Consider the following 13,753-nt stretch of genomic DNA (forward strand, 5'->3'; position numbering starts at 1 on the left):
ATTTTCTGTAGTTCCCTGAAGTGGCTCATGACAAGCTGAGGCACACAGCAATGCTGGCAGAACAAGGAGAAGAGCAGGTAAACAGTAAGGCCAACCCACCTCCAGCAGCTAGGAGCAGGTCTTTACTCCGCTTACAAGTAAGAGAATGTAATCCCAAACCCAAATCCAGGCTCCAAGGAGATCCTAATTTACAAGAGACAGCCTAGCAAGGGACACATCAAAGGAAATGAAAAGGTGTGGTGGCAAAGCAGCTCTGAACTTGCAGACAGTCTCAGCTGCACACCTCCGAGTACTCAATTAGGTAGTGGCCAAGTAATTTAACTCCTCAAGGAGCTTTATGGACTGCTTTACAATTTATAACCTTAATTTTAAGTCCAAAGCAACCAAGTACTAAACATTTAACACATACTTCTGACAGAGACACTGCCCCAAATGATTCTGTTGCATAATACAGGTGTGTCAAAATTAATTTAAAACATTTCAGATGCAACATAGTTAACAGAATATCTTCAGGCTAAATTATATCCACATTAAGCTTTGAAATGTCACCAAACTCTATGGTCACTACTACTACTGAAAAATCCATTTACTTTAATAAACCAGTGCTAGTTTGCATGAGATGAAACTCAAAAATGAACCCAATTCACCACAGTGAAACCATTTTTCAGGCCCACAATTTCAACTCTCAGGCCTAGCTAAGTTAGAAATAAGAACTAACAAAGTATCTGCAACAATTTGCAGTCAAAATTTTTCTGGACATTTTATAGCACCATTTTTCATAACAGAGATCACCTGTTCACAGCAAAAGCACGGAAAAGTTTTAGGAAACTCATTCTAAGAAGTCCACTTTAGTCTTCTTAACCTCTTATCTGTATTTTAAAAAGAAGATATTTCAAACTCCCTTTCTTCTCCAGACTTTAGCCCTCCCCACCCACCAGCCATACAACTCCCAAGTTACTGCTCACTTCCAACAACTAAAGCAAGAAATTCCAGGAAAGCACAGCCTGACTTACAGTCTGTCCCTGGGTAAAGTTTACATTTTCACTGTACAGGTCCAACCATGATTAGAAAGAGGTTAAGAATAAAATAAGACTTAAGTAAGTGAATCTAATAATTTGAATTTGATAAATATACTAAAGCTCACAGGGCCAGACCCTTTCTGAGGCAGTATGAACAGGCAGCATGATGAAACCAAGCAGTATTAGGTCATTAGTAAGCAATTCCTCAAGTTTAAATACTTGTCCTTTTTTAATTTTTCCACTTTACCAGTTAAGCAAAATCTTTAAGGACCCTTCCAAAGATCATTCCAGCAACTGAAGTTATTATGAAGCACTGTTTGACATGCAACACTTCCACTCCTGCATAAAATTACCTGGAAGCAATGTCAAAAACAAATGGCTAGAGAAGACTAAATAGCTTCCACATCTCCCCAGCTTTCACAACTCTGACACCCTTCAGCAGAAAATGACTTCCAACAACTCTAATAACAAAAGCAACAATACAGAAAATTTTGCATACCTTGCTAAAACAAAACTAACCAAAAACTAGTAATATATTAAAGATGCTAATGCATTTTGTACAAATCTTTCCTGTATTCTAGTGCTAAACTAAAAACAAGTGCTTAGGAAAATAACAGTGCCTTCCACACAAAGGAAAAAAAGGACACAAAACTAAAAGTATGCTCCACTATTGCAGAACTGAAGTCAACTTGAAAATGTAGTTGTAAAAAACCAAGAAGATTAGTAAACCGAAATAAAATCTCTTTGCAGGTAAACAGCAATTCATACTGATAAGTTTAAGGGTTGTGAATAACAAAGAAACTTAAGTAATATAAGGAAAGATGATAGTGTCTCTATCTTTTTAGAACTTCTTCACTAATCATGGAATAGGACATTCAGTATTATTTTCAGCTTAGGCATTAGCATAAGATAAACTGAATGATTTGCAATATTGGAAGAGGAGTTTTAATCTTTTTTTATTGTTTTTTGCTTTTTCAAACCCAAGTTCAGTACTTTGAGTAACTAGCTGCTTCATTCCCAAATAAAAGCACTAAGTTTTCTCTAATAACTGTGATAAAGACATAGGGCATTTCACCCTTCTTGAACAGTTTCAATTTGACATTGTATCTTGAATATGACTGCTTATAACATGGTTATTTAGGTCACAGTGTTCCATCATATGTCAAAATGCACAGCTAATGTTAAACTTACTTATGTAATGATTCATGTCATGGACATCCACAAACAATAAAACAAGTGAAGATAAGTACATACATTTACAAAAATTCAAGAAATATTTGTAATAAAGTTCACCTGTTCCAGAAGGCCAAGGACAAAGAATAAAGAAGGAACATTCAGATTGTGAATGGTTTCACGTGATCTAAGTAAGGAAAATTGAAAACACTGTTTTGTGTGATTACTTGCATGAGATTGTTTCATTACATGAAGGACTGGTACAGGTACCCTGTATTACTGCTTCACATTGCCATGTAAATATTTACTCAGCATTCAAAGGCTGTATGTTCTCAGAGGACAAGAGAGTTTTATTTTCAGTACTATCCAGCCCTACAACTTTTATTCAAAAATTGACAAGTGCCTGGTGCAGAAGGTGCTGCACTGCCAGCAAGTCACTGAACAGAAATCCTGTCCGTCCGGGATGCGGGCAGTCCAGAGGTACATGCAGGCAGCATGGAGCACGCACTCGGGATTAACAGCCACGCGTGTTTATCCGCAGATAAACACTCGAGACCGTGCACAATCAGCCCGAACCATGCTAAGGACGCTCCCGGCGAGTGATCCCCGCTCGGGAGGCTGCGGCTGCCCAGTGCCCGATGCCCCGCGCCCGATGCCGGCCGTGCGGCCCAAGGCCGCCATGAAGGCGAACGAGGCGCGGGAGCCGCGCCTGCAGCGCCCCCCGGCGGCCGCCCCGCGCCCGGGCAGCTGCGGGACCGCGCAGGGACCGCGCAGGGACCGCGCAGGGACCGCGCAGGGACCGCGCAGGGACCGCGCAGGGACCGCCGCCATCGCTCAGCCCCGCCACAACATGACCAAAGTGCAGCCTGCGTGCTGGATGGATATTTTTAGTTTGCTCTTAAAGTGAACAGCACCCCTGCTCTGCAGCTCAACCCAGCCCGAGAGTATTTTCATTCCACGGCTTTCTTCCCAAGTTCATTGTTTAAACATGAGCATATCTTATAAATAAGGAGTGTGCAGTTCCACAAGAAAAAAAAAAAAGAAGAAATCTTAGTGTTATATCAATGGCATCAATAAATAGGTACATATTTCCAACTGAAAAATGCTTTGGACACATCAAGCATAAGAAGACTTGAAACAAGGCAAAGTCTTCCTCCTGGAAATAAAGCATTCAGCTTCAAGTTTTATAATATTTATGCTATCAAAAGAGCCATAAAAATTTAGATTCCTCCCTCCCAACATAGGTGACATTTATTCACCATCAAGGTTTTGTCATACATACATACATATATATATATACATACATATATATACATACATACATATATATACACAAATGCATCACACATGCATATATGTGAGTATGTATGTACACACAAGTGATCTCACTTTATAAAATAAAATCTAGTTTAAATATTTTTTTGTTAAAAATAACAAACATGACTTGGAAACCCTGAATATACAAAGAAAGTTTTAGAGAGAATGATGTCCCAATTTCTGCCTCAAAAGTAACTTCATACACATATCCCTTTAATTTCAAAGTGGCTTTCCAGTACTCAACATTCTCCTCATATTCTTGACATTGTGTGTTAATTTTACTGAAAAGAAATTTAAAAACATTTTTGGCACAACACTGAATAGACTGTTTATTCTGTATATTCTATTCAAATTATATATGTTTTATTCCTCTGAAACCTAAACAGCTGATGTAGTCCTAAAATGACTAAATGCTCGAGGGCACTGTTAAACCCAAACCTGCCACTAACAATTGCTTCCATCAAAATGATGTCAGGAGGCATTTCCAGCCCTGTATCTCAGTGCAAGTCTCCTGTGTATTTAATTCTCTACAGCTGAAGAAAATGAAAGCCAAGTGCAATAAACTGATTACATGATGATTAATGCTGATTAATGAAGAATGACGACATTTTACATGCGGCATTCAGTAAATTCAAAATGTTGTTCAAAGGGATCTTTAAACAGTTGGCATGATAATTCATTACTTCTGACACCATCACTAAGAGCTCGGATAACTGAGTAAGGCATGGAACAAAACACACACTTATTTAACCAGAAATTTAAAGTACAGTCACATTAGACACAAAGACAATCATTCATTAAATGCAGCTTACATTTCCAGGAAAGTCCTTTTATAGACCCACCTTACATCCAAACATTAAAGATATTGTGTTGTTGGTACATGCTACTTTACAGTGGCATAGCATCGGAGAAAAACAATCCAAGTTTTTTATGCTAGGAGACATTTTTTCAGACCCTGTGCACTTCAATCGATCCGTGACTGAGATTCCAGAAAAATGCCTCTGTAAGCGCTGCTTGCTGCCTGTCTTTGACATTTAATCTAGGTCCATAGTGTTCAAAAATAAGCCTTTATATAAATAGGTTGAATCCTTCAGGAAAAATGTTGCTTCACGTTAAAAACCAGATCTTATAAAAACAGCAAAGAAAAAATCCTGGGTCCATTTTTAAAATTTTTGAGTCAGCTTTATATTTAATTACATTAGCGCCAGCTTGAAGTGACAACTGTCTCACGGCCCAAAGTAATACTCAGATGCTCTCAGCCAGAAGCCCGGGTTAGATCCAAGGCAGCTCCACCTGCTGCAGTGCAAGGACCGCTATCTCCTCCATGAAAACAGAAGCAACTCCAGCAGAGCCACTGCTCAGTGTGCGCTGCTTGCTTAGGGGAGGGGCGAGATGTTGCAGCAAGGGACTCGTTACACGGCCCGATAGAGATAAACCCGACGCTTCCTGCAAGGTGCTTTCGCACTGCACCAATGAGCATGTGAAAACCCATTTTAAAATCAGCTGTGTGTAATTATAAAACCAGGGACGTTGTAAGCTTAACAGCAGGGAATTTGCTGATCTGCAATTTACACTAGCTTTTTCAAGGAAGTGTCAGCAGACCACAAAATGAATGGCTCTGGGATATTTAATCCTCATTTTCAAACATTAAAAATTCAAGGTTATCTGACACGCCAAAAAAATGGTCTTTAATTGCTGAGTAAAATTCCTAATGGTCTACCAAAAGTAATAAAGAAACAGTACAGAAATACACGAATACTCTCCAACTTCAACACAATAAAATCAGAAACTGCTTTTTCCCTGTTACCACAATAAAATCATGAACAATCTGGACTATGTATTGATTTGATTATGAAGAGTTCTTGGTAAAGCATTTCAAACAACTGTACATGTGAACACTTAAAAGAGTTTGAGAAATAAAGCTTTTTTCCTTAGAATAGAGGTAAATACTGTCATAGTCTCCTTAGAATTTGTTGTTCTTTCTTGCGTGCTAGCAAGTCTAAGATGCAAAATTTTTAAATCATTTGTTTGGGGTTTGTTTTTTAACCAAGCCCTATAAAAGTCAAACTTTATTTCCTTTTTTTCAAGTCCAGGGGTCTCTGCAGGATTTTGATCTATTTGTGTATTTTAATAAATTGCATTTCAGAAATTGAAGAAATTGATCCAAAACATGCCCCCTGCAATTACTCTGCTCTTGTACCATAAGCTAACTTGCCTTTGTGAAAAACTTCAATAATATAACATTAGCCATCATTTCTATTTTTTATTGCATTAAGTGGTAAACTCTCTTTAGGACATAACTGTTCACTTAAGTTTACACCTGTAGCAGTCTTTTGTTGTCTCCCTTTTACTTTGTTTGGTTTACCTGATAAGCACCCCCTGAGGTAGCAAGTTTAGTGTAGTGTAAAATTGCATCCACACTGGCAGCTCAGAAACGAGTAACTTCATGAATTATACTGAGACCGTCATCTTTATATAAATGTGCAGATTGATGAAACCAAAACTAAGGCAAGATGTCTGGAGAAAAATGTGTAACTCAGCCCACAGTAAACCTCAAAATAAACTTCATTTGCATGAGGACCTCGTTCTTGGTAGACTCTCCAAGGATTACTGATGACAGTATTTCCATATTAATAAGCATAGTTTTCTTTCCACCACGTGCTGTGACCTACAATTTTTCACCAAATAGCCTTAGACATGATTTCTTACAGTAGATCATCTTCTGCATGAGAGTGCAGCAATATGGGAAGGAACAAAGGAAAAAATCTAACTCTGAACTTAATTGTCACAAAACAAGAAAAAAAGAGTGTAAAGAAACCAAAAATGCACCTTCTTTGTCTAGCTAAGTTAGAATATGTTTTTCTTGCAAGAATATCCAAGGGTAACGAAGGGCAGTAGAAAGGCTGACAGAGGAATCTAAAACCCCTTTCTGTTCCTTCTGTTGGATGGGGGTCCCAGTAAGCAGACTCCTGGCTGAAGAAACAGGGCAGAGCACATACTCGAGCACCACACGTGGAACACGGCATGGGGGGAAGCAACACAGGCTGTCTTGCAAAACACAACAACATTCCTATCCCACATAACAACCTTTTCTGTGCACTGTGGATCGACAATCCATCTTACTTCCACACCTCTAATCATACTGTAATAACATAATTTCTCACTGAAATAACACACAGTCAAATGCATGGCAATTTCATGACAACAAATAAATTCAAAGAGCCAAAAGCAGTTCTTGAATGTTGCAGAAATAGCTTTTTGTGATGCAGAAAATATAAGCTCTAATGTGCCATGGGCACAGAAGAATCAATAAGAGGAAGATACAGTCTACACATCCACAAAGGATTCCATCAGTAAGATACAATAAGGAAGAGAAAGCTTAAGTAACTTCAGGCAATTACATCTACATTGTTGATGAAGACCACATAAAACATCTGAATCTTTCAGCCATATATTTGCAGCTGTAGATAAATAAATTGGTTACACTACAAAATCATCTTGACCTTCATACAAAGATGAAACTTTTTACACATTTGCCTGCCCACAACCTTAAAAATACAAGGTTGTGTAAGTTTAATTGTTTAAACTTAAAAAATTAAAATATATTCTTATGTATTTTGCTGACTGAATCCTGAGATTTAACTGTAATAGTTTCACATTTGTGCTCAAAAGCTCTTTAAAACAAAAAAAGCTGTTAACATAAATCTTTCTGAAATATGAACATATAGTATCTTCTGTATAGAGAAACAAATGAAACAGAAGATTTCCAACTCTGCTTTTGAGCTCTACAGAAACATATTCACACTTAATTATTGCTCTGATTCAAACTGAAGGGTGAATTAACATTTCAAAACACAAAAAATAATGTATTAACACAATGACTAAGCTGTTAATTAGAAGAATATGGCTTTAACTACCTATCACTTCTCATTGCCAATTTATTAGTCTGTATTTTGTATTATCACATAAAAGCTCCTACAGTCAGAGCTCACCATTTCCATGTTTCCTCAAAAGTGTTCTGAGTGAAAATAACAGGTTTCATCCTTACAAAAGCACTACCTAAAATGAATGGTCTTTATTTCAGGCTTTGTTTGAATGTTTACTTGGCAATAAACCCATCTTTATGTATGGCTCCCACATGCACAATAAAAATACCCACCTCGTTATGATCTTCAATTAGTGAGCAAGACTAATTCTGTTGTCTTAAAATAAGAAAGCTCCTACTTCGAAGTCTCCCTGAGCACTAAGAATATTGGGTAGAGAGAAACAAGAGCTATATAGCATCAAAAAAACACACTAAGACTTCCATAAAAACTCAGTGCTTCACTTCAGCACTTGCCAACTCTTCTTGATGGAACACAAGTAGTACCGATTTCATCAATCCATGTGTTCCATCGGTATCCTCAATACAATACAGGTTAGGAAACAGCAATCTTATAAGCAGCAAGACCTGGAGTTTTTAATTAAATGAGCAGTGAAGGTCTTACTTGACAAATGTACCAGCTGTCAAACCAAAGGTGAAAAGGCTTCCAAAGTCTTCAAAACAGAGCATGTCTCTTAGGTATCACCACAGGCACCTGTCAAGCTGGTGGGACTCAAGCTTAGGTGCCCCTTCCCCAGAAGCCTGAGTTGGTACACTTCTGGGGTATGTAATAAAATCCAATTTTTTTCCAAAATACACTGAATTACTTAAATCTAATAAACTTATTTTATCCTCTTTTCTGCATAATTATAGTCTGTTAGGTCTTCAAAGAGTACACAGAATTCAAAAATTATAAAGAGCTCTACAAAACAGCTTGGATGCTGGTTTAAGATTACCCCATACTAGCACAGAACTCTAATGTAATGTCTGCCATGACTTCTTACTCAAGGAGTAGTAATTTTATAAGCAATTTCTGTAAGGCAAATGAAATTTGAACACCAGTTTGAAAACAACTGATGTCTGGTACAAACTGCATCCATCAGCACCCAGGAAGACCTCTGGCTCTGCAGTTTTACTCCCTGAAGTATCAGATGACCATCCAAGCCAGTTTTGAGAGAGTAGCCAAAAAATGTACTGCTTGTTCCTGCATGCTTCTAAACTGCCAAAAAAATCATTTGCATGGTTCTTTCAGGCAAAGAGGTTTATAAACTCAAAACACTGAAGTGAGCTGAAATTCCTCCTCTAAAGGGCATCTTTAGCAGGCCTCCATAGTTTAGAAACATGGTTTTGTGAGCCTGGCAGGTAAACATGTTTGCAGGAGTTAAACCAGCAGCCACTGCAGCATGTCCAGTTCAGAATCCTGATGTACATATATCCTTTTCAAGAAGCTCAATATTCTCATATAAAAAAATTTCAGAATAGAGCTGTCTGTGTCTTAAGTTTCCAAAACCCTGAAGAATTCCACAGCCTCATTAACTTCAGAAGGAATGTGAAATGTTACTTTGGAAAGAGGAAGCTGATTAATATTTGCCTTTTTTGTTTTTTAAACTTGCCCTGCAATGGCATTTAAGCCCAGAACAGGTCCTATGAATAGAAACTTTTCAGTGGGTGTTTGTGATTTTTTTCCCAGTTTATTCCAAGTCTTAAATTGTTACATATAAGACAGATCTGGGACATCACTCCAATGAGGTCCTTCGTAAGCCTTGATAAGTCAAGCCAAAAAACCAGATAAGACTGTCTCCCTTCCCAATTGAGTGACCATCACTGTGGACATTGATATAAGCTTGCTTTAGGAATTTTTCAGTCCAAAATAGAGGAGTAAAATATAATGCCATACTGGAGAAAGAATGCAGAGATGCATTATCATGTCCTCTATATTCAAAAATAATCAGGCTTCAAAATACGTGGTGACAGACTGAAGAGAGTTCAGAAGCAAAACTTCATGAAAAACAGACTTTCCTGACAATTACCACTGAATAGAGGTCCTACATATTCCAAGTGTGATTTCAAAGATATTCAGTCATATCATTCATCTGTCAGTTCCTGCCTCTTAGTAATTCTAACACTACAGTTTAACTTCAGCCAATCTGACTGAAGGAATTAGAGGTCTCTGAGGATATCAATCGTGAGCAAGTTTCTCAGAAGTAGGTAGCAAGCATAGAATAAACATCAAAAAATCCCCACCACAGGAAGGGGAAACAAGTGAGAAGGTAAGGCTACCTAAGCAACAAAAAGCAGAATTTATATAATGAGAAAGTGATTAAGAATATCAAAGGGGGAAAGTCTAGAAAAATGTTAAATAGGCGCTGATATTAAAACAGAAGCAAAGCTTGACAAAGTTACAGGTAGTCATGTTTTGTAAGGCAGGCATAAAGCCATCACATGTTTTGGAATTAAAAATGTCCTGAATGAAATATCTTCCTTTTCTTCTGATGTTTTGAAAGTATTTTAGCACTACTGGAGCAAGCTTTACTTCTCTAGTTTTTAACACTAAGCTCCTGAGAATGAAAGAGGTCACAGAATTGGCTAGTATGACTACTACGAAAGCCAAAACTCAACGTTAGTTCTTTCTAGCTGTAAACCACCAGAGTCAGGAGAACATCTTCATTGCAGACTAGGAAATGACTGAAAATAAATGGTTCCTTTTGCAATACTTGAAGTTTAATCCAATAAAGACACTGTACATGCAGCAGAGATAGGTGTCTATCTGACCTTCTGTTAAATTCACTGCAGAAGATTATTTCATTATAGTAGCAACATCTTAATGAGAAAAAAAAAATGCTATATTTTGAATAGACCGTGATTAGAACAGAACTCAACCAGAAAGTTCCTAAAGTCAGAATGTAGTACATTGCTTCAAACATGTTTAACATGTCCAGAAACAGTCCAGGGTAGGTTGAGGCTGAATGACAGCTAAGCATCTAACCAGCCACTCCCTCCCAGAGAGAGGAGGGAGAGAATCAGAAAATCAAAAGGAAGAAAAATCAGGGGGAGAAACTTCATAGGTCAAGATAAGTAAGTGAAAGGTGAAATAATAAATAAATAAATAAATAAATAAAACAACCAACCACACACAGAAGCAAGGCAAGCCAAATCACTAACCCCCAGCAGATCAATGGCCAGCCTCAGCAACAGCCACTTCCTCCTAAATTACTGCTGAGCAAGATATTAAAAATATATGGAGTATCTTTTCAGTCACTTTGGGTCAGAGGTTCCAGTTCTATCACCTCAAAACCTCTTGCCTGCCCCAAGCCTACTTGCCAGGGCAGCAGAGTGAGTAAGAGGCCCTGACACAGTGTGAGTGCTATTCAGCAATAGCTAAAACACTGGCATGTTCATCAGCAGTTTGTCACAATCCAAAACACAGCACCATATGGACTGCTGAGAGGAAAATTAACTCCATCTCAGCCAAACCTGCTTCTGACCTGAGAAGTCCTTTAGTATTAAAAACTATGAGATCTTTGCATTCAACAAGCATTACTGAAATAATTCAGAGTAAAAGTATGTGATTAATCTAAAGCTGCCTTTGATGTGTTGGTTCCTTCTGTCCACACAGGAGGAAAAAAGGTATTCATATACTGCCCTAAATTGTTCCACTGAACTCTCAAAAAACAACAGACACTGAATCACAAAGATAAAAATGCTAAGCTGTAAAAGCCCTCCTGAAAGACCCAAAAGCTTTACAGCCTTGTCTCATCCCTTCCACACACCTTCCATGAAGATTTCACCCAGTCTATATTTGATGTGGATAGACTCTAATCTCAAGTGACAATTATCAGCCAAGTAAGGTTATATTCTCAAGTCTATACTCAGTGGGAAAGATTAAATCCAGCAGGGTGTGATTAGCTGGAACTACTCTCCAGTGTCAAAACCAGGCTGGAGCAAGAATGTAATTTCACTCTGGATTGTTCCCTATAGGACCCAGGCTGACTAGGCTAAGCATATCCTCCAAAATATGGTTTTCCTTGTGCACCTATTGGGTTGTAACAGAAGGCTAGTTTGATTAAGATTGTCATGCAGGAACTGTTGGAGGGGGAGTGTGATGGGAGGAAAGAGGGACAGCACCTTTGAGGTTTATTCCAGTGTGGATAACATATGAAGGTACTTCAGTTATTGTAGAATTGCTCAGAATCTGATCCATCCCATCCTATCTTTTTGTAAGAGCCCCTTCAGGAGAAGCAGTTTTCAGCAGTGGAATACCTTCTAAATGCTCCATGCAAAGTAGCCACAAAAAGTAGATCTGCTGCTGAATAATTCACAAAGAATTAATAAAGCATCGGTGCCTCCCCTGAAAAAATAAGGGCAGGCTGGTAAAAAAACAAGTGAAAATGAGTGAAAGAAAATATATTAATAATACACATCTTTTATCTGGTGAAGCCTCAAACTACTCCAGATTCATCTCAATTGCTGTTCATGCTTGCTTAACACCACATCAAGAAGAGACTGCAATTTGACATATTTGGTGCTACATCAAAGCAGCAGAGCAGAAAAGAGATGAGGCTAACAACCTCTCATAGGCAGGCAATGAAGTGCTTGCACAATACTAATAACGGTGTGGGTTTTTCCCCGCCTGCAGACTGTGAGAAGGTTGTTCCCAGAGACAAACACAACTCAGTCTTTCAGTCCTGCTGTTTTAAAAACAGTGAAAGCCGATCACATCTCAAATATAAAATAATCTGCTGAGATCAGGATGGAATCTCAAATGCTTGCTCAAATACTTGCCATGCATTTCTGAATACACAGAGGACTGTCACTAGGTTCCATAGCAATGGGTTTTGAAAAGACCTTTTCATACAACAAAGTTGGTACAATGCTTAAAGAGGAAATGCCAATAGTTTATTTCTTAAATCATTCTAATGAATCTAAACATTTCAAAACCAGAGATGACACCTTCCTCTAAATGAGAAAAGATTCATAATGCTACTTTTTGACTCCAATCAATAAATGCATTTTCTAGCCTACAGTTTTAATTCACTGCAACTTCATCACTTTCCCCATCTTAAAATGCAAAAATAGGCAAGGACTATAAATGCCATCTCTATCCCATCCAGATGCTAAGGGTGCTGGTGATTTACACTTTGTTGTTAACTGAGAACAGGTAACGAAGGCTGTTATTGCCTGCACGTCATTGACTCTTCTGCCATTTCTGGGAAACTAAAAAGTAAAGGGGAGAGCTGAGGGGAGGCCATAAGCAGTTCAGGGTAGCACTGACACTGCTAATAAGTTACTATCACTTCTCTCCAGTTTTTAAAAAGTATTTTTCAAAGTATTTCTGCTGCTTTTAGCAGATTCATTCTGCTACATAGTGCTCACTAATATGGTCACCAGTGCAGTAACAGTTTCAGAATTTGCAAATAAGGAGGAAATACTTTTAATTAACAAGCTGAAAAATAGGGTTGGGGGTTGAAGGTTGTAACTTTAAAAACTGAAACCACAAATTACAATTGAATCACCATGACAGAACAGCTTATGCAAGAAGTGTGGGGACTGCTACTTGATCTGAACTTGAGCTCCACAAAGGAAACTCAAATCACATTTTCTTAAAGCAAGTTAAATTATCCAAATGCTCATTAACATAAAATACTTATTCTTACACTGAAAATTACTGTCAAATTAGAGCAAAATTTTGCTAGGAATTCAAGCAATGATGCATTAAATACTTTATTATTACCAAGTGCTATTTCCCTGACCACAAGTAAATTTTCCAAATACTTATCCTGGATTCAGTGTTACTTATGAACCCCAGAGCTTCTGCATATTAATACAGGTTTCTAAACCACAGCAGGAATTTCAGCAGGAATCTAGGGCAACAGTCCTGGCAGGCACCAGTCCTTAAGAAACATCAGCAGCTGTTGGCAAACTAATTGAACAACCGTTCAAAACAGAATATTTCTTCTTTGTATGTTTTAGCAAGATGCTACAGAAAATAACACCCTACTTCAGCTTTGAAATTACTTCAGCTAGGACCCAAATACCTGAGTGAAAGTGACAGCATGTTATAACTAATGTAGGTCATTCTCCACTTCTTCCTCCCCTCTGTTGCCTTTAAAACACCTAGAAAATAGAACTTCAACTAAAATTATAGAGGGGTTTTAAACCACCAAGTGGAACAAAACTACTAGCTCAGAAAAAAAGACCAGGAAGTATTACTTTTCTGTACAGTTTTGAGAGAAACATAAATCTTGCCTATTGGAAACATTTCTGATCATCTCATCCGATAAAAGCCACAGAAATAAAAAAAAAAAATTACAGGGAATAACATCAAGGATGAAGATACTCAGTGGCTTCTATTTGAGAAGCTTAACTGACAGAGCTCTTCATC

The 13,753-nt window shown here is 38.0% G+C and overlaps 1 protein-coding gene across 19 annotated transcripts in view; it reads right to left on the reverse strand.

Moving 5' to 3' along the window:
* DLG1 (discs large MAGUK scaffold protein 1) overlaps nt 1–13,753 on the reverse strand; it is a 147,835-nt gene that overhangs the window by 98,227 nt on the left and 35,855 nt on the right. For 3 of the 19 annotated variants that reach the window (XM_086843574.1, XM_086843570.1, XM_086843569.1), the window contains exon 1: nt 4,352–4,911. The exons of 14 other annotated variants lie outside the window; for them this stretch is intronic. In XM_086843574.1, the coding sequence (XP_086699700.1) occupies nt 4,352–4,543 (192 nt within the window). In that variant the 5' untranslated portion in view covers nt 4,544–4,911. Of the gene's footprint in view, nt 1–4,351; nt 4,958–13,753 lie in introns of those variants that run through there. 2 more of the 19 variants (XM_086843572.1, XM_086843562.1) reach the window with 2 other exon arrangements.

Source organism: Cyanistes caeruleus, chromosome 10 (assembly GCF_971803275.1).
Source record: "Cyanistes caeruleus chromosome 10, bCyaCae1.hap1.1, whole genome shotgun sequence".
Taxonomy (NCBI): Eukaryota; Metazoa; Chordata; class Aves; order Passeriformes; family Paridae; genus Cyanistes; species Cyanistes caeruleus.